Source organism: Stigmatopora argus, chromosome 10 (genome assembly GCF_051989625.1).
Source record: "Stigmatopora argus isolate UIUO_Sarg chromosome 10, RoL_Sarg_1.0, whole genome shotgun sequence".
Classification (NCBI taxonomy): Eukaryota; Metazoa; Chordata; class Actinopteri; order Syngnathiformes; family Syngnathidae; genus Stigmatopora; species Stigmatopora argus.
Genome location: NC_135396.1, coordinates 5,785,562 through 5,806,789, shown reverse-complemented (window position 1 = coordinate 5,806,789; position 21,228 = coordinate 5,785,562). Strand labels below are relative to the sequence as shown.

Sequence of the window (21,228 nt, the reverse complement as noted above, 5' to 3'; positions counted from 1 at the left end):
CATTCGCACCGACAAATAAGTGTATTTTTACAAAAAAAATCATAGGAGTATGAACATTAGCTTAACTAACGCTCATTTAGCATCCACAATAAAGTACAGTTAGAAGCACTACGTGGACTCCCTGCTAGCGTAGCGATTAGCCATTCGCGGCTAGCGCTAGCCTTGTGCTAAACGCTCATTAGCATGATATTTCCACACAAAAAAAGACAGTTGGAATCCCGTAACAATAACCACCGCGTTAAGAACACCGCTCGGTTCTTATGAATACTTGCCCAATACATAATTTAGCAAAATAACATTAAAATTTAAGCTTGAGGTTTAACCTTAACCCATGCTTGCTTAGCGGAGCTCAACATGGCGATCTTCAGCTCAAACTAAAGGCACACTTGTTCACTATAACAAGTAAGTAACTCGTAAGACATCAAAATAAACGCACACTTGTTCATTATAACAAGCAACTAACTCGTAAGACATTAAAATAAATGTTATAATTATTGTTATACCTGACTGGCGTGCAATAGGTCTGAGATACAGTGTGCCTAGCCCCACCACCTGAAGTCATTTGAAGTTAATCAGCGTGTTTTCGTCTCAGTGCCCTGTGATTGGCTGGCAAGCCATAGTTGGCCGTGATAGGCTCCAGCATCCCTGCAACCCCTGCGAAGTAAAGCGGTGCGGAAAACTATTGAATCAATGAATGATTTATTTTGAAAAACGGAATTATATCGGCACCATAAGATGGACCAGAGCTATTTTGTATAGCTACCAAAGAGATGTGTATTCTCAAATCAATAAAACTGAATACAGTATAAACCATTACACACATATATATATATATATATATATATATATATATATATATATATATATATATATATATATATATATATATATATATATATATATATATATATATATATATATATATATATATATATACATATACATATATATATATATACATATACATATATATATATACATATACATACATATATATATATACATATACATATATATACATATATATATATATATATATATATATATATATATATATATATATATATATATATATATATATATATATATATATATTCTCGTCCTTAAAAGCCAAAAGTCAATATGTACTTGACTATTTGACTGTGGTTTCAAAGTAAACCATTACACGCGTATCTGTGTCTGTGCGCGCGTCTGTGTCTGTGCGCGCGTGTGTCTGTGCGCGCGTGTGTCTGTGCGCGCGTGTGTCTGTGCGCGCGTGTGTCTGTGCGCACGCGCGTCTGTGTGCGCGGGTGTGTGCGCGGGTCTGTGCGCGCGTCTGTGCGCGCGTGTGATGGTTTACTTTGAAACCGCAGTCAAATAGTCAAATACATATTAACTTTTGGATTTTTAGGAAGAGAAAATGACTAGAGTCCAACCATTATGACTAATTTGTGGCATCCAGGAGCTAAAATCTGTCATTGCCGCTGGCTAAAACTGCCAGATGGATTTACAAACAGTGGAAACTCCCAGAAAACAAGCACACTGTATAGTAAGGCTTTTTTTCCCTTGAAACATTTTTAAAGTTGTTTAACAATCGCCGCCAGTGTCTCCGTCAAGGCAAAAAAAATAATTTCTGGGTCATCATACATTTTTCCCTGACCATTTATTTAACCGTATGTCCACAATATGTATGGATTGGAGATCTGTCACGTAAAGTTAAATTGAAAAAGGTCCTTGGCGGAGGCGATTGTTTTTTTTTTTTGGAAGAGGTCACTCTAAAAGTATTCATCCTGAAATGTTCCATGATATTTTTCTTCCCGGCTGGGATAATCGTTTAGCGTTTACATAGTGCTTTTTCATTTGCCATTTTTTGGGACGGATCGTAACGATCACCTCCTCGCCGTCACCAATTAGCTGGGGGGTGGGCAAAGGGTTTGTAGAAGCAACGGGGGTTGGGCAAGAGAAGCACCTGACGGCAATCCACTGATTGCACTTGTAGGACACTAGTATTGTGGAAAGCTTGCTCTTTATGAAAACCTACATTTTGTGGAATAGTTTGTAATGAAAGCTTAGTTTTATGGGATGCTATGCCTTTACATCAAATCAAAAGCCTTTAGTGTCATCATACACCGCTGCATATAATGAAATGGGTAAAATATCATTCAACAAAGGTGCTCTTAAATGAGTCAAAATGGTCAAAAGTCTGCATTTTGATGGCCAACATTTACAATAGGTCCAGAAAAAGACTTGGACTGGCTTGGAGAGTCTGCAACAGGGGTCCTCGAGGGCCGCTGTGGGTTGGGCCAGCATTTTGTTCCGAAACATCCAGCACAGACTCGGTCGGACTCAGTTGAAGCAACGGGGGTTGGGCTGCAAGAAGCACCTGACGGCAATCCACTGATTGCACTTGTAGGACACTAGTATTGTGGAAAGCTTGCTCTTTATGAAAACCTACATTTTGTGGAATAGTTTGGAATGAAAGCTTAGTTTTATGGGATGCTATGCCTTTAAATCAAATGAAAAGCCTTTAGTGTCATCATACACCGCTGCATATAATGAAATGGGTGAAATATTCAACAAAGGTGCTCTTAAATGAGTCAAAATGGTCAAAAGTCTGCATTTTAATGGCCAACGTTTACAATAGGTCCAGAAAAAGACTTGGACTGGCTTGGAGAGTCTGCAACAGGGGTCCTCGAGGGCCGCTGTGGGTTGGGCCAGCAATTTTTTTTCGAAACATCCAGCACAGACTCGGACTCAGTTGAAGCAACGGGGGTTGGGCTGCAAGAAGCACCTGACGGCAATCCACTGATTGCACTTGTAGGACACTAGTATTGTGGAAAGCTTGCTCTTTAGGAAAACCTACATTTTGTGGAATAGTTTGAAATGAAAGCTTAGTTTTATGGGATGCTATGCCTTTACATCAAATGAAAAGCCTTTAGTGTCATCATACACCGCTGCATATAATGAAATGGGTGAAATATTCAACAAAGGTGCTCTTAAATGAGTCAAAATGGTCAAAAGTCTGCATTTTGATGGCCAACGTTTACAATAGGTCCAGAAAAAGACTTGGACTGGCTTGGAGAGTCTGCAACAGGGGTCCTCGAGGGCCGCTGTGGGTTGGGCCAGCATTTTGTTCCGAAACATCCAGCACAGACTCGGACTCAGTTGAAGCAACGGGGGTTGGGCTGCAAGAAGCACCTGACGGCAATCCACTGATTGCACTTGTAGGACACTAGTATTGTGGAAAGCTTGCTCTTTAGGAAAACCTACATTTTCTGGAATAGTTTGAAATGAAAGCCTAGTCTTATGGGATGCTACGCCTTTATATCAAATCAAATCAAATGTACGTATGTATCAAAAATACGACCAAGTAAGGCTTTTTTCTTTAAAAAAACAACAACAAATTATAGTAAGGCTTTTTTCTTAAAAAAACGACAGTATAGTAAGGCTTTTTTAAAATGAAAAAACGACATAGTATAGTCAGGCTTTTTTTCTAAAAATACGACCATGTATAGTAAGGCTTTTTCTCCTAAAAAACGACCATGTATAGTAAGGCTTTTTTCCTTAAAAAAACAACAACATAGTATAGTAAGGCTTTTTTTTCAACAACAACAAAAAAACGAACGTGTATATATAGTAAGGCTTTTTTATTTAAAAAAATGACCATGTTTAGTAAGGCATTTTTACATGAAAAAATACCATGTACAGTCAGGGATTTTTTTACAGACAAAAACGACCATTTATAGCAGGGGTCCCCAAACTTTTTCCTGTGAGGGCCACATAACTTTTCCCTTCTCTGATGGGGGGCCGGTGTCAGTTTGTAACAGAAAAAGTGTGACGATCGTAGGGGAGCTTAATTTTTTTTTATTGTTTTCCAGAAAGCCACACATAACCAAATAACCCTTTCCAGGTTCTTTACAGAAAAAAAGTCAGGAAACATATAATAACACTATTAATGAAATAAATAATAACTAAATAACCCTCTTCACAGAAAAAAACAGGAGAAAAAATAACACCATTTATGAAATAAATAATAACTAAATAACTCTCTCTGGGTTCTTCATAGAAAAAAAAGCCATGGAACATTAACTTTCTGTTGTGCCATGCACAATCTTCTCCCTTTGCTCTGAAGTTTATGCACGACACCACAACCGTCATTACAGAATCCCACGTCAACATTTTGCAGCACAGTGCTTGCTGGTGAATTTGGCAGTGGACTCGTAGCGGGGCGGTGAGACCCCTTTTTTCCAACTCCCGGTTCATGCGTCCCATTATTAGACCGCGAGTTTCGGCCACCATGCTAGGAGCCCCGTCAGTCGTGATGCTAGCTAGCTTTGACCAGTCCAGGTCCAACTTCTCCATGGTTTGGCACACTTTGTCAAAAATATCCTCTCCCGTTGTAGTCCCTTTGAGACTTTGGAGGGCTGCCAGATCCTCGCAAATCTCAAAGTTTGCGCTAACTCCACGAATAAAAATGAGCAGTTGCGCTGTGTCTTGCACGTCCGTGCTTTCATCCAGTGCTAATGAAAAAAAGTCAAATTATTTCGTCTTCTGCTGCAGCTGGGCATATACATTACTCCCGATTTCTTCAACGCGTCTGGTCATTGTACTCACCGACAGACTTACGGCATTAAATGCATCTTTCTTCTCGGGACACACCTCCTCCGCGACAGTATCCATACATTTCTTAACAAACTCTCCGTCAGTGAAAGGCTTACCGCTGCTTGTTATCAATTTAGCAACCCAAAAGCTGGCCCGAACGGATGCCTGGTTCCGCTGAGATAGTAGTCCACTTTTTCGCTTTGAGAGTTTGTCTGCTCGTATTTGGCCTTGCAATCTATCGTACTTGTCTTTGTGACGGGATTCATAGTGTCGGCAAAGATTGTATTCTTTGAATACCGCCACCGTCTCTTGACAAATGAGACAAACAGCCTTTTCTTTGCATTGAACAAAAAAATAATCGTTTGTCCACTCCAGGTTAAATACCCTGCATTCTGAATCAATTTTTCTCTCACCTAACTTTTTCGCCATTATTCCATTCTCAAACAGGTTGCAGTTTTAATATGCTTGAATAGTCCGCGATGGTCCCAGGGCTCCGCCCTCACCTGCGATCGTCCAGATGTCTCGGTAACACTGCTCGTGCATGCAACGGTGGACGTGCCCGCATGCATCAAAGGGAAACACTCTCCCCGCGCGTGTCACCAAAGAAGCAATGCGAAGCCCCGCTTCACTGGGATGATTTGTGGGCTCAGCAGGGGTGCAATGAACCAAACACAAGATTAAAACGTCCCAGTCTTCAAGGCCAAATAGGAAAAAAAATCCGATAGCGTCTCTGGTATTGTTCAGAGGGCCGGTCCAAATGTGCCGGCGGGCCGCATCCCAAAAAAAAAAAATTCCGATAGCGTCTCTGGTATTGTTCAGAGGGCCGGTCCAAATGTGCCGGCGGGCCGTATCCGGCCCGCGGGCCGTAGTTTGGTGACCCCTGGGATAGACCCTCAGTACGTACAGTCACTTCCTATAGACTGAGAATCATTTTCCAACATAGAAAAATATCCAGCACGTGATATGTGCAGCCTGAGAGCACATCAACCATAGCTGTAGCTTTTTTTGTTGTTTTTTCAATGACTCGTGCTGCCTTTCAGGTGTGGTACAAAATCCGAGGTATAAGAAACATTTGGATATAAATATGGGAAAGAGGGCGTTTGGGCAGCAGCATCCTTCAAAGGTGAATTATCACGACTATACGAGCAGTTTTTTTTCCCCATGCAATTCTCATGCCTTATAATTTCCTATGCTTAAATATAGTCCCAAAATGTTTGACTCCATTTCTTGGGCCAATAATTTTGACATATTTCGCTGCAACGTTTCAAGTTATTGTTCGTGATTGTTGGTATTTATATCTTTTCAGGCTAAGAAATGAAATGTAGAGGACTTGGGGAATTGATCCTGCTACGTTTCACATGGTAACCAGACGTTCTACCTCATGAGCTAAGTTCCCACCCACCAACCTACTTTGTTCCAGACTGGCTAACTATTTTGTCACACTATTTTTAGGTCACTACCTTGCTAACAGTTTTCCCCCACTGATTTTAAGTGAAGATGAAAGGCGTGGGTTGCGAACTCACCATCTTTCGCATCGTGGACGGACACTCTACTCATTGAGCTAAGTGCCCAACCCAGACAGAAATGCCAAATGTTACACACAAAAACGTGAAACGTTTCTACACAAGCTTGAGGTCAGTCCAATGAAAATTGTCAAAATTATTGGCCTACGAAATGGGGTCAAACATTTTGGAACACCCTTTAAGTCTTAAAATTGGCAGAGTTGTGGCATTTGTGGTTCAACTATGTTTGCTATTTTTCTTTTTTTGTGGCACCGTCAAAAGTAAAACATTTTTAAAAAAAAATACCGGCATTTGCCTGAGTCTCTGCACAATAAAAATGGACCTTTTTTCCATCAATTCGCATTCCTTGTTGTGCATTATTTGTTTTTGCTTCCCAACCTCTTAAAAACACTGACGGCCTGGCAGTCCATCTGGGCTTCGGCGCCAGCCGCTGTTCTGGCTCCCGCTCTGGTACTGCTGCTGACCTGACACCTGGCCGAGCTCACTTTCTGCCTGGCCCTGGGTCGGGTGCTGGTCACGCGGTTGTCCTGCGTGTCAGCGGACGGCAGGGACACCACGGAAGAGGACACGGCGATGCGCTGGAGCTTACCCAGTCTCTGAAGCACGCTGATTTTAGCCGGGGGTACGCCGTTGGAGGACGAGGAAGGGGTGGGGGTGTCGGCTAGCGCTCGTTTGAGTTTGCCACCCAGGCGTCGCAGCGTGGTGGGAGCCGGCTTTTTGGGGGGCTGCATCCTCGCCGAGAGCACGGGCTTTTTCAGGACGCCGGCGTACTGGAGGACGGAGCCTTCGCCGTCGCTGTCGTGCCGCTCGGCCGCCTTCTTCCCCGCCCTTGGCTCCGCCACTGCTACATCCGCTTGGTCCAGACGGCTGAAGACGCCAGTGGGCTGACAACAGAAGGAGCGATGGTGGGCAAGTCAAGAAGTCATTCTCACACTTGGCTGCAGGAGTTTTCAAAAGTCCACTTTTCGTATTGATACAAAATAATTCTCTACAATTCAGACTTCCTCAGCTGCTTGGTTTCAAACATATATGTTCTCCTCCAAGATGAATTATAAGACATCCTATGTGTTACATATGCGTTCGCCCACTCGATTTCCAGCTCCTTACCTTGTTGGTGCTGGCTGAGGGGTCTCCTTTTGACTCGGCTCCAAGTCTCGCGAACACCGACGTGCGCTTCAAACCTTTTAAAGTAACAAAGAAAAACGGAAAAGAACGTCTGACAAGCTGAAAAATGTTAGCCACCTTCTTAGGTGTCACACTGAGCCAGAACCCCTTTTAAAATTTGAGCATGATTTATGTCCACTAAAACTAATTTCCAACAACTACAGATCAATACAATAAACAACCCTTAGTGTCTATTCTTAAACCCATCAGTGACTATTTATACTTCTTATTTTTCATATTGACCAGTTATTTATCTATTACTACTTAGTGATTCTTTATTTATCCTTACTATATATTGATTATCTATGTGTTTGTTTGTTTGTTGTTGAATCCATAGACTCGGCGAGTGGTGTGCTCTCAACAATTTGGCGCTGAACGTCTCCAAAACCATGGAACTCATCCTGGACTCCAGACGAAACAAGGCCGCTCCGCTCTGCTAATCTCATTTGGACTACTTATTCATCTCTTTCGTATTTATTGATTACTTATTTGTCTGTTTGTTGTTATTTGTGCACTACGTGGTGAACGCTATACATCTCATTATTGTATAATGACAATAAAAGCATTCAATTCAATGATCACAGTGTATCCCCGCTGTATTTGACATCTTCAATACTGCTGAAGAAAAGACATCCAAGTATAGAAATTCATACCGTGGCATGAAGTGAAAGCCCGAAGATTTGACTATAAGTAGATTAAAAAAACAAGCGCAGATAGTACATGTTAATCCAGGGTGAAATAGGAATTATAAAGCGTAGGCCAGGCAATCCAATTTCTACCATGCCTTCTACCCCAAAGTTTTAGTACTGATTAGTCGATTCGCCGTCTCAGGCATCACACGGCTCAGCCCATTGGTTCTGGCCTACCTTTTTTGGCCTGCTGGGCCAGGATGCGCTGCGTGCGTGGGGTGGTGCCTTTGGGCATGTTGACGATGTACTTGCCTTCCATCTCGGCCGTGACGCGCCGGTTCTTCGCGGATGACAACCCGTTCCCTTCGTCCGCTGGCTGGCTGACCGCTGTCAAAGCCAAGACGGGCGTCGGTCAGAAGAACGGAATTGCGGAGGCTGCACGTAGTGGGAAGGTGGCGCTATATACCTGCTTTGTTAACCTTGCCCGCTTGCACGTTGGACACGGTGACAGAGAGCCGGTTGTCTGGACGACGTACTGGAGTGGCTGGTGGGGAGTCTTGGCTCAAGGCGTTGGCGATCATACGGGTGGCTGCTGAGGGGTGACCAAACCTTACTTTGTGGATGGAGCGTCATTTAACACATTGACACCCAGATTATTTCAAGTCATCATACAAACATGTAGTGCAGGTTTGATAATCATCCCTTCAGTTGCCCTTGAGTTATCTTGAGCAGAAATACAGTAATCCCTCGATTATCACGTCTTCACTAATCGCGAGTTCACTACTTTGCAATTTTTCCCGCTATTAATTATTTATTCGAGGGATTACTCTATATCAGAGGTGTCAAAGTGAGGCCCGGGGGGCCAAATCTGGCACGCCGCATCATTTTGTGTGGCCCGAGAAAGTAAATCATGAGTGCTGACTTTCTGTTTTAGGATCAAATTCAAATGAAGATTATAGATGTATATATTATATTTCCTGATTTTCCCCCTTTTAAATCAATAATTGAGATTTTTTAATCCAAACTTTTCGTTTTTAGTTCAAAAAGTATTTTGTAAAATCTGAAAATAAATAAAATATTTTCTGTTTTCCACTATTATTGAACAAAATTTAAAAATACATATTTTTTGAAAACAAATGATTAGACAATTTCCCTTATTAAGGAAAAAAAAGCTCAAATAAACATTGTTTTACATCTAGACAAACTGAATATTTAGGGCTTTTGATCCAGTTCTTTTAATCCGATTAAAAAAATTTAAGTTTAATATTGAAAACGGTCCGGCCCATATGAATTCGAGTTGACGTTAATGCGGCCCGCGAACCAACATCGTTGCACTATATGCACAAGTGAATTTTGACTGGTGCCCATTGACTTCAAGACCTAAAAATGTAATTCAGTTCATCCGCCGCATGTTACAAATAAATCCGTCCGTGGTCGTTGGGGTATTTTGAACACAGACGGACAGAAGTGTGTGTAGATATTGGGCTTGTGCTTACGTGTGTTGGCGGTTCTTCTGAGCTCTGCTTTCACGGTGGTCTGTCCTGAGGAGAGGGCTTCTGTAGCCATTTTGCACATGTCCTGAATGGGGAAGTTGGTGCAAAATGTAAGATCATGTTACACTCATAATTTCACCGTTTGTGGTTTAACATGTAACTGTTTCTACCCCACAATGTCAACATCAACCCTCTTAAATTTTGAAATTGAATTGTATAGTGAGTAGAGCCAGGCGATAAAACAATAACGATAATTAGCATGAAATATTTTTGGTCAACACAAATAATAGTTTCAAGTTTCAAATTTGAAACAAAAAAGATGTTAGTTACCGTGATAATTATTAAGACTGATTTTTTTTTATCGTGATAATTTTTGTCATATCGCCCAGCTCTAGTCTAGAGCCAAGTTTTATTTTTGCCCCGTGTAGTGTAATCGTAATGTTACGACAAATGATAAGACAAGCAATGGTTCACCAATAGTCTACAGTGAGTCAAGTATGCGCATGCTGTGCAGTGGAAAAGTAATCTAAGACGGAATGAATTTTGGCATTGCAATGTATCCAAAGTGAGATCTGACCTGCCTGTGGACCAGCTTAGCATGTTTGAGAATGGCAATGATGTCCCCGATTACTGTGATGCCAAGGTCCATCATGATGTCCTTGCTCAGGTCCATCAGCATATTCTTCTGAATTCTGGAGAATAACCACATCATTTTGATTCAATTAAAGCAAAGGCGTACACAGAGCTCACTTTCCTTATCAGTACACTTAGGAAAACTGACTTCTGTCAAATGATCCTGGAAGGAATTATGCTAATTATATGTCAATGAAATATCTACTTGCTTCTGGAACGAATTAATTTCATGAGTGGAGGTCACACAATTTTAAAACCATCAGTTAAAATATCATAACCTTGAAAAATATCATGATAATCAGATTAAGACCTTATGAAAAAGGTGGTGATCATTTTTTGGGGGGCTCTTTATGCTGTACTTTTTCAATAGTTTGCAAAAACTTAATGTAAAAACATGGTAACAGTTTGATTTAAATTGTCCTATTTTTTAACTTCTTTTAAATATTTTATATCGAGTATAGAGTACTCTTGAAATGGGGTTAACGGAGGTTGGCAGCTTTGTGTACTGTACGTACCTGTTGTCCACAAAGGAGACTGCATAGGTGACGGCCAGGCCAGCTGGGATGCCAGCATCCTTGAAAAACTGGATCCACTCGGAAGTGGCTTTTGAGGGGAAAAAAATGTTAGGAATCACCATTATTCAAGTCAGTAAGTATTAATATTTTTTTAAAACAGTCCTTTGGAGATGCACGGCTCATAAATGAATTGGGCTCATTAGCTCAACTGCAGCAGGGAATCACAAATGCCAGAGGGAGACATGTCAAGTGTAACATATGCTGACCACAAGCAGCTGCAGGTTATTTATAACTTCTCAAACTCATGGATGGACCGAAGTAATGGCGATGGCGACAGCTGCCACAACAATGGTTCATCGCAACATGAAGACAATGCGACTTACACTACACGTCCTCGTTTAAAGAGTCACCAATCAGAACAAACACTAGGCGTTATATGCAACGCCGATTTTAATTGAAAAGATCTCGATGCTGATGTATTTTTTAAGGTTAAGACGACGCCATGGATTTATTCAATACTGGGGTAAAAAATGAAACTTGCATTCGTAATACGTTCATTTCAACGTGCAGTAGCTTTAAAAAAAATACACCAGATTACAAAGGTCATTCATTTAGTTGCCTGTGTGAAGTAAGAACGTCTTAGCATCGCACTAGCAATTAGCTAAAGGGTGACTATTGTCGCAAATAACAAGCCATCAAAAACAATTCGCGATATCATTGGGGTAACAGGGGTAAAATATTTGGTCACTATGTCGATCGATGTTGTAAATGTAGCGTTTATAAGAGAAGATTTGTAGACCGGGCCTTTTCGTTCTCTCACCTGTTGTCACAGACGCCATGTTTGCTTCAAATTATGAAATGACGTCACTTCCTCCAAAGGTTTCGCTTACAAGCGCTAGAGGGTGCTCGCGAAAAACAATAGTACTTTTTTTTATCGTTTGATAAGTATTTTTAGAAAGAAAATATTGAGGGGCACAACTCGATAACAAATACAGCTTTGTTTAAAACTACAACATATTAGATTCAAGTAAAACAAGCCATGCAAAATATAGGCTACTCTATATTTGTATACTACCTTTGTGACACAAATACACAATTATTGAATACTTTAGGTAAAAAGTGTTTTTTGAGTAACTTGGTAATTATGATAATAAGTGCAAAAATCGAAAATGCACATACACAAAGAAAAAATAAGATTACATATTTTATTTTGATAGGTAAATTTGATTGATCATTCAGGCAACATGTTCCAAATGTACACATGCTTTCAGGTTTTTTTTTACAATTTCCCAAATACTGTATATTTGTAAATACACAAAGGCAAAACGTGTATGATAACTCTCATTTTTAAGCAAGAGACATGCATCTCTGTGTTGTACTGATTATTACCACAGTCCCTTTACAAGTGAACTGCAATCATCAGATAGGAAAAAAAAATCACATAATCCTATTTATTTAAAGGTCCCAGATAATCATGTGGACATTAAGACATTAAATTGTTAAATATATACTATATCTGAACAGATTTGTTACATATATTTTGGTCCTCTTCAAGTTTAGGCCTGACATTAAGATTAGAAAAATAAAGTATATTAATGTCCATCATTTTTTGACATTACATATGCAGAGAATAATAACATATTATAGCACCCTGATGTCAATATGTATCTGTAAATATAAGTAAACAAAAAAAGTAAGTTATTGTCACATATACAGCAAGATATCTTTGGCTCTTTCACTGTTTTAACCTAAGCTGTGTCAGTATACTTTGTGAAAATGATGACATTTTCAGCAAAACAAAGTAATGAAATGTACATTAAATGAAACATGGATACAAATAACATGTGTAGCCTAAAAGATACCAATAAGTGTCCGGGAAAAACAAATTATTGGTAGCATTTCTCCATAAAAAAAATGTTGCTGAAAATTTGTGATATTAGAAAGAAATTCTAATAGCAATACATCCTTACATTGGACATATAGTAGCTGTCAGTTTATAACACCTGACTGATATTTGCTACATTATGTTCATCCAAGAGCCTCAGTATTGCATTTCATTACCAAAAAAACACAATAATGTGTAGATATGAGAGTTGTGCAGAATAATACAAATACATTGCAACATTCACTTCATCATAGAAAAATAGGAGCAACTCTTGTTTAGTTGATGCTAATTCTATCACAGCTGTTGTACAGTACAAGCGGATTGTTTGCGTCATATTTATAGAAAGTAAAAGCAATCCCGAAAGGTAAGAAATGATGTTTTCTGGGGCGTTCACACATTCAATGTTGCAGTTCATATTTTTGAATTATCAACTGTGGTTAGTATCACAATGGAAATGTATTTTTTTTTTGAATGCTTCCAGAGATTCTGCATTATGAAATCCAATTTTTTCTCTATAAAGTCTGGAATCAATGTAAACCAAATGTGAACCGAGTAACCTGAAACTGTCTTTTTCCCCTCGTGATTGTAAAATAGCACCACAAAGAAGAACAAACTATGTACATGAGAACTAGTGAATGTTTTATGCTTATTCTGACACGACAGAACATATTCTTGTCACATTTGCACAAAAAAATTGTCAAAAAGCCATCTCCAACATAATTTAAAAAGTGTGGTCAATGTATTCTCTGAGCACAAACAACCACCAGGAGATAAAAGTATACAATTTGCCATTATTTGGATGTAAAGTTCTTTTTTAAAATTCAAAATAACGTCTGTATTATAAACTGATATGTTTATCCTTCAAATACACCTTTGAATTCATTATTGAACAACATTATTTGTTGATTGTAGGGCAGATACACGATATTAGATAACATTGTGTAAATGTAAAGGGACTTCAGTATACTGTTTTTTTTTTAATTTAGATAAAGTGCTGTTGTCAGTAGCTTTGTGTAAGACCTCACAGAAATAAAATAAAAAATCAGACAAACAAAAGGCCTCACCACAAACCTTGTAACATAATCATAGTTACACACATACATTGACTTTGTCTTCTATAGTGCTTTATAGTGTTTATAAAACATAAATACACATGGCAAGAAGCAATGACATCATGCTTCATTTTAAGGGATAGGGCCTTTTTTTCCTTATCAATTTATCTTTATATATTTTTTCTCTTTCATAGAAAAATATTCTTTCTTTTTTTTTTTTAAGTAAACCTCAATAATATTGTTCAAACCTCTTCATTGATAAAAATATCCCCTTTAGAGCTGCAACACATTCATATTCGACAATCATAGCAAATACGCTTATACTATATTTAAATCTTTATACATTTAGGCATACAGACTTGAAACAATTTTTTTTTTACTTTCGACGCACGAAAAAACTTTTTAAGTGCACAACATGCTTTCAAAGTTGCCACATGAAAACATTGAAATAATGGGGGAGAATCTTAGTTATGATGCGACTATAACAGTAAAAACTGGAAGTGGACTGGGATTGGGAGGCGGTACAATAAAAGCAGAACAATCAAATGCATAAAAAAGACATTGAAATATGTCATAAGTCTCACTGGATCATACGAGAAGAAACAATTGGCACAAATTCACAGACAAAGAGAGGACTTTGATGCCTCTTTTTTGTTTCTGGGTCAGCCTCGGCGACAACCTCACTCAAGAAAGAAATAAACAGGCCTGTTGCACTTGCGTGCATGCCTGATGTTTTGAGGTTTTTCTGCCATTCCCAGTAAAGGCAAACAAATGGGAAAAGCACAAAGCGGACACTCCAAAAAACCACGGCAGCATGGTGATGCGTTTAACCGAGAGGGCACCCCTTCGCAAAGGTTGATAAAAGGCAACTGGAATCTTCTTATAAGGCTCTTAGCCTTAAAATCCAAGACTTCTTCAATTTAACTTTTATGTAGTGGCAATGTCCTCCATATTGTTGAACACGGAACATAAAAATGTAGAACTGAAGAAGCCCTTGGACTTAAATGGGAAACATTGTCAACTATCGAGAAATCTTGAATGAATTCTCGGATTAGTGAGATTATGAGATTATACCCTTTTTTTTGCTTGCATTGCATTTGGTTTACAACAACAAAAGCAGCTCTAGAAGGACAATCAAGATATCGCGTCTTCTCACCGAGAAATGGCTCATCCAAAGAACCCCGCCTTGCTTTTTTGTTGTTGTTTTTGCATCAAGCGGATGTCCGAATGTCGACTGGCGGCACCCGTTGAAGGGTAGGCTCCTTAGGAACACCCTGCAGAATCGCGGTCTTGGTCGAAGGGGGAGCGGTTAAGGTGTGTGCGAGTGTTAGGTGGGGTCATTCACTCAAGGTCCCAAGGACTGGAAGGGGTCTTCGGGCTCTCAGGCGTAGAGGACTTGAAGGAGGAGAAAAACAAAAGACAGAAGAGGAGAAACGGCAGAAGAATTGAAATAACGTGGTGATCGCCGACGTCCAAGCATGAGGAAGCTGAGTCGGGCAGATGAAGAGTTTAGCAGTGAGTGTTTCTCCTCTGGGCAATGGGCAAAGGAGGAGGGTGGAAAAGGAGGCATGGATGAAAAACCCTTAGAGGGAACGAGGTGGGTGGCACCGATGCGGTTTGGGCAGCTCGCCTAAGGCCGGGTTTAGATTAATCTGTATCTCACGTGCGCTCTCTCTGATTGACAAAAAGCAATTGGAATCCGTCTCTCTCTTGAAATGCGCCATAATTTTGTTCTTTAACTCAATGGGGGGGCTTGGAGGAGACAGTCAGTCCCCTAACTCAGCGAGCGTTAAGGTATGTGCACGTTTGGTCGGTCAGTCAGAGCGCCAAGAGGGAAGGCGAGTTCAAGGAATCGGATGACTGCTCGCTACTGCTGTTCCGATGGTTGGCACTGACCCCGCAGGCTCCCTCTGGGTAGGTGAACACAAATGAAGATGTGTATGAAGCGCTGTGGCCGGCCATGCCCGCATTGTCATGGTCACTGCCACCACCACCAACGCCACCGCCACCACCGGCCATGAGGCACGGCCCGCCAGGCGCCACTGCCTCATTCGGGCCATAGAAAGAACGAGAAAACTCTACCTCCTGTATCATTCCTGGCTGAGGCTGCTGCACTTGCTGCTGCTGTGGAGGAATCTGGGACTGTGTGGAGGATGGGTGGCCCGTGTAGGGCAGGTAGAAAGAGTCTTCCTTCACAGCCAAGTCCACAATGGAAGTGGGTGCTTGTAAGGTCTGGGCAGGGAGTTGCACGCCGCTTGGTTGGGGCTGCTCCTGGTACATGATCTTGCAATTGGGTTGGTGGGCCACCAAGACAAACTCCAGGCGCTCCTTCTCCTTCTGCAGCTCAGAGATCTCGGCCTCCAGCTCGGCCTTCTCCTCTTCCAGGATGTCCGTCTCCTGTTCAGGACCCAGCGTGAGTGAAGAATGCGTTAGAGGACGTTGAGGTTTCTACTGAAAGTACTGTAACTAGCCAACGACTCAAAGGACTCAACAGCCCTACTGATGTTTGACAACAATCTTAGATTGAAATTGATTACCGTATTTTCTGGTATATACGCCATATTTGTCGCAAAAAAAACGATGACTGAATCAAGGTTACGGCTTATTTGCGCATAAATTAGACTTGCCACGAAAGTGCAAGCTGACAAAGACGAAACGCCATAACGTAAGACAATGCGCCCGATACGGTCTTTTATTTCAAAATAGAGAAAAGAGAAACGCTAAACAAAATTTATTTTGACGTCTATGAATCAAATTCAAGAAAAAAATTATCTTGCATATAACGTGAAAAAACGCACTTTTGCGATGATTTTTCTTAAGATTTTCCCTTCTATTAAAACCATGAATATGGAGGTAAAAATTGTGAATCAGGGGGGCATCTTATACGAGAGAAATTGTCAAATTCAACGAATTAAAGGCAATTTTAAGGGTACGGCTTATACGCGGAGGCAGCTAATATGCGAGAAAATATGGTGATTGGAACAACAAGAATCTGAAGGTTCCTACTCTGAAACCAACTAAAGACCTCATGTTGTCCCTCAATAAGTTGTAGCAACACGGAATTATTGATTGGTATTTGTGGGTAGCACACCTTAGGTTCAAGTTTACAATGTGATGTTCGACTTTTCTAAGTTTCTCACCGACTGCAGTCGGTCTGTGAGCTCACGTCGGCGGTTTCTGCACTTCGCAGCGGCCAGTTTGTTCCTCTCCCGACGGACACGTCGTTTCTCTTCTTCTTCGGGGGTGAGCTATGATGAAGAGATAAAGAAGTTAAAGAGTGTTTGTAAGAAGCCGTCATGTAACATCACTCGTGGTCGACTTATTTATGTGTCTGTTACTTTCTTTACGAGCGTGTGTAAAGGCCAACAAGCACACCGTCCAAGCACAAAACACTTACTAACACACCAACATCTCCGTCTTCACTCACAGACTCCTCTCGGGTGCGGCGGCTACGGGTTCTGGACTGACGGATGGGACCCGGCGCCGGGCCGGGAGCGTCCAAACTGGGAGGAGTGAACGCGGAACCGGAGGAGTAACTCGGGCCCGGCATGTCGTAGGGGTCCACCAGCGACACCGGCCGGGTCATGGTGGAGGTGCCGGTGGTGCCGCTGTGTCCCGAGGCCTGGGAAGAGATGAGGGTGGACTGGACCATCCACTGCAGGTCCTGACTGGTGGTGATGGCGGTGACTGTCGGCACGAAAGAGCCAGGCATTTCCCCTGCGCTGCTGGTTCCGGGTCCGCTGCCCACGATGCTCAAGCCGGCCGCAGCTGACGCACACTCCTGGGCACGAGACACGATGGACAGGTAGTCATAAATGCTAATCGAGCAACTGTGGAATAACTGTGAGTATTTTGTATGTTAAAGCAGAATTGGATTGGATTAGATAACTTTATTCATCCCGTATTCGGGAAATTCCGTTGTCACAGTAGCGAGGGGGTGAGGATGCAGAAATAGGAAAGGCATTTTAGACATAAATAGATAGGTAATAAGTGGGTTAATAAATAAATACATGAATAAATATATAAATAAATAAGTGTGTTGCTGAAATATACATAAATAAATATGATAAATGAATAATGTTGATAAATAAATGGACATATCTGCCAAACATAGGTACTTTGATTTCAACCCAGGTCTATCATTCAATTGCTAAACCCTTTCATTTAAAATAAATTGGACACCTAGCATCATCAATGGCAGAGAAACATGATCACTCAAAGTTCCCGTCAATTCCATTTATCTCTGTAAGAAAATATAACAGCGTTTTTGTTCCGCAAGCCCATACGTCCACCACGGAATGACTGTGACTGTACTGTAATGTTTTATATTATATTGATTCATTCATTCATACAGGGCCTATTTATTTATACATAATTTTCTATTCATTTGTATAATTTGAATCATCTATTCACACACACACACACATACACACACACACACACACACGAGAAGCCGACATATGAACTTATTTGCCATTGACGTGACAGACGTCCAATATATTTAAACTGGGCGGGATGTCAATAATGTATGTAAATATGTATATAGTATAAATACACAATGCACACATACATTCAAAGGGTAGGAAAAGCGTTAAATGAGTTTGTCACATTGCCAGCCCTCCCACTTCAAAAAGTAGGTCCAAAATACGATGTTTATGAACGTGGATAACATATAATATAAGTAGATTATTATATATAATACGTTTTTTAAATGACTCAAAATAGTCAGGTGCCTACAACGGGTTAAACGGCGCAAATGGGAATCCCTGGCTTTTCCTGTTTGGTTGCTCGTTTTTTTGTTTTGCTGGCTGAATCTTAGGAATTTCTCGGATCTGGCATAGAAAAGCATCAAGGACAAGAAAACACCGCCTTGAGCAATTGTGCGCGTCCTTTCGTCACCCCGAAGTCCCTCCTCATTCTTGTTCCCTCCTCGTCACACCCCCGGCTAGTGTTCCCCTTGACAACGCGACGTAACATTCCAAAATAGAACGGCCATTTACGTCAGCGAAAGCGTGAGCAAGGGAGGGAGGGAGAGAGAGACTCAAGGGGCGGAGCTTCGCGTGTGACGTAGTAAATCTTGCAGCTGTGTCACCGGTACCACGATGCGAGCACGTTTTCCCAATTTAGGACTTTTAAACATTTTCCCCCGCTCTGTACCTACTCGGAAACATGTTTGTTTAACACGAAACACCCCTGAAAGCACTAATAACGCGTGTATAAATATGGAACGTATCGATCTCGGCAGTTCCGGGTACAGTGACACACATTTAGACAACATTTCCCGTGGGTTCGTCGGTTCCGATTTACCTGCGGAGCACTGGTGGTCGTCGGGCTGCCGAAGGAGTCCACGGAGGAAAGATATTGGGACTCTATGGACGGGGAGGAACTACCACGGGATCCGCTGTCGGGGTCGCCGGGAAACCCTTGGTACATTTCCCCGCGGGGGCCGAGATGGGTGTCGCTGCTGCTGCCTGCAAATAAATAAATACATACATTCGGCTTTCGAGAAATAAGTTCGGTTGTTAGCGCTGTCTGTCAATAGCTATAAAAATGTTTTATATACTGACAAAACTAAATGAGTAATTAACTATTTTTATATAATGCCTGGGTGTCCGTAAAAAAACGATAAAGTTACTTACTCGTCTTGTCGCCTTTTCCCGGTGAGGTGCTCCTGGGGTCTTTCCAAAAAAGTTGCATGAAAAAGCTTTAATCGGCTTCCCCGCAGCCAGCAAGCGGGGAGGAAATGTTCCGAACAAGTGTTTTTCCTTCCTTATGATCGTTCAAATGACTTGAATCCGAAGCTTGATAGATCCATAAAGTCCGTTCGGCGGCACGACCAGGCGATCGCAGGCGGAATTACGGTACAAACGAGCAGATTTTGTCTTATGAATGAATCCTCCTGGAGGAGCCTACAACTGCGACGCGGAAGCCCCGCCTCGGGGTTCCGCTGACGTACATGCCCATATTTGTCCACCGCTGTTGTGTTTGGTATCCTTGGTGACGTCGAGGGATTCCCTCTCGCGCTGGAACGGGCTAAAGCTTACCTCGCCAACAGATAATAATAGACGCCTTTCTTTTTTGGGAATCGTACCCAACACCGAGGGGGTGATTCTCACCGTCTGACTATTTCGGAAACTCATACTTTTTAAGTTTCACAAGTGTGGAAAAATCATTATATCGGGTGACAATGCCTTGGTCAGCAGGATAATATACAGTAGAGTATTGCCAGTAAAATGTTGTTTAAATAAGAGGTGAATTGTGTCACGTTTTGCACTTTCCACATAGATTTTTTTTTTTTAAGTCAAAAAAACTATCGGTGATAGAGAATTTGTCATATCATCTTTTGTTTAAGTTCTCTAGGAAAAGATGAATAAAAGTTGTGTGTGCCATTTAGAGTGTCAGTTTAACAGTTATAGTATATCTAGGCACGGGTGTGACTGACGTTTGGAAACTCATTTTCTCTGTACTTGTTTGATGCTTCAATTCTCAGGACACACCTATTTAAGAACTCTTGAGATTTTGCAGCCTTCACAATGGAAGATCATTTTCATTGACATACTCCATTTAACTGGATGACTCCATGCCAGAATCCAATAAGTACACTTTTTCATAAATCACGTCCATAATATTGAAATAGATGAACATGAAAGTATTATACTGTAATTTTTCTGGGAATCCCAATTGCGATTATTTTTATATTTTGTTGTATTTTAATAAGAAATAATTTTCCATACCACTTATCCTCACAAAGGTTGCGGGGGGTGCTGAACACAATGAGACAAACAAGCAGTCACGCTCAAACTGATACATAGGGACAATTTGGCATCCAATTAGCCTAGCACATGTTTTGGGGATGTGGGAGGAAACCTGGAATACCCAGAGAAAACCCACACACCATACTAACCACTCCATCACCATGCCGCCCTAACGTGAATTTGATGGGTAATTTTTCTTAACATGTGCAATACGCGGATAAACAGTTTTATGTGCTAATTTGAACGGCGCAGTGGGAAGCAATGACGGAAATGGGATCCTGTCAGAATGTAAAACGCAATGATGTCATTCATGATGGTGGCCTACTGCCGGCACTAGTGGGAATAAATAAAAGATGATCGAGTGGGGGACCTCCATCCGGGGAACTGGAGGTGGCAACTTGTGAATGGGAATCAAAACAGGACAAAATGCAAGTGTACGTATGAACAAGGTGGTTGTCGGGATTGTCAGAGCTCCAGCAACGTCAGAGAACAACGGAGACCGTGATTGAGCCGCGGTACTCAAGTCCCTCCTCATGAATCACCTCGTTATGGAGGCTCCTTCCCACTTCCAGGGAAATCGAAAGACTATGCAACCAACAAACACAAAAATTGTTTACACCAACAATTCCAAATAGTCGATATTTTTCGAATAGATGAGAAGAAACATGTGCTTCCGTGCGCGTGTGTCGCTTGCTGTCTCCATGGCAACACCGCTGTTGCCCCCACCTCGCATGTTGTGCCTCCCAGTAAACGGTTTCTATAGCAACGCGGCGGCAGCGCTACACGACGCCACTTCCGGGTTCTCAGTGAGGTTAAAGAGAGCTTCGAAGTTTTTTTTTCCCCTTCGTCATGTCGCGTTACCGGTCACCGTTTGTCAGCGGCACGACCAACCACCAGTTACTGTCACTCGTTCATACCCCCCAACCCCCCCAAGGTTGAGTCATTGTTGTTATTACTCCACTCATTTCCGTTCTGTACTTATCCGGGCTAAGCTAGGT

At 41.4% G+C, this 21,228-nt stretch overlaps 2 protein-coding genes across 10 annotated transcripts; both read right to left on the bottom strand.

Moving 5' to 3' along the window:
- Positions 1–3,967: 3,967 nt before the first annotated feature.
- c10h19orf47 (chromosome 10 C19orf47 homolog) lies at positions 3,968–11,424 on the bottom strand. Of its 7 annotated transcripts, XR_013303567.1 has the most exons (10): positions 11,359–11,424; positions 10,539–10,626; positions 9,968–10,082; positions 9,394–9,475; positions 8,364–8,489; positions 8,135–8,284; positions 7,212–7,285; positions 6,694–6,988; positions 6,483–6,614; positions 3,968–4,499 (listed from the first exon to the last, which is right to left on the bottom strand). XR_013303567.1 is itself a non-coding variant. In XM_077611453.1 (9 exons), the coding sequence occupies exons 1-9, from the start codon at positions 11,375–11,377 to the stop codon at positions 4,490–4,492; spliced, it is 1,170 nt and encodes a 389-aa protein (XP_077467579.1). In that variant the 5' UTR covers positions 11,378–11,424; the 3' UTR covers positions 3,968–4,489. The 7 variants fall into 7 exon arrangements, 6 of the variants coding, with proteins under 6 accessions (XP_077467579.1, XP_077467581.1, XP_077467577.1 ...); XM_077611453.1 differs by having other exon boundaries at positions 6,483–6,988; XM_077611455.1 differs by lacking the exon at positions 3,968–4,499 and having other exon boundaries at positions 6,164–6,614.
- A 305-nt stretch (positions 11,425–11,729) lies between these two features.
- On the bottom strand, positions 11,730–20,777 carry fosb (FBJ murine osteosarcoma viral oncogene homolog B). Of its 3 annotated transcripts, none has more exons than XM_077612001.1 (6): positions 19,115–20,777; positions 18,783–18,946; positions 16,873–17,256; positions 16,616–16,723; positions 15,558–15,872; positions 11,730–15,385 (listed from the first exon to the last, which is right to left on the bottom strand). In XM_077612001.1, the coding sequence occupies exons 1-6, from the start codon at positions 19,170–19,172 to the stop codon at positions 15,320–15,322; spliced, it is 1,095 nt and encodes a 364-aa protein (XP_077468127.1). In that variant the 5' UTR covers positions 19,173–20,777; the 3' UTR covers positions 11,730–15,319. The 3 variants fall into 3 exon arrangements, with proteins under 3 accessions (XP_077468127.1, XP_077468128.1, XP_077468125.1); XM_077612002.1 differs by having other exon boundaries at positions 11,730–14,870; XM_077611999.1 differs by having other exon boundaries at positions 11,730–15,872.
- Positions 20,778–21,228: the final 451 nt, after the last annotated feature.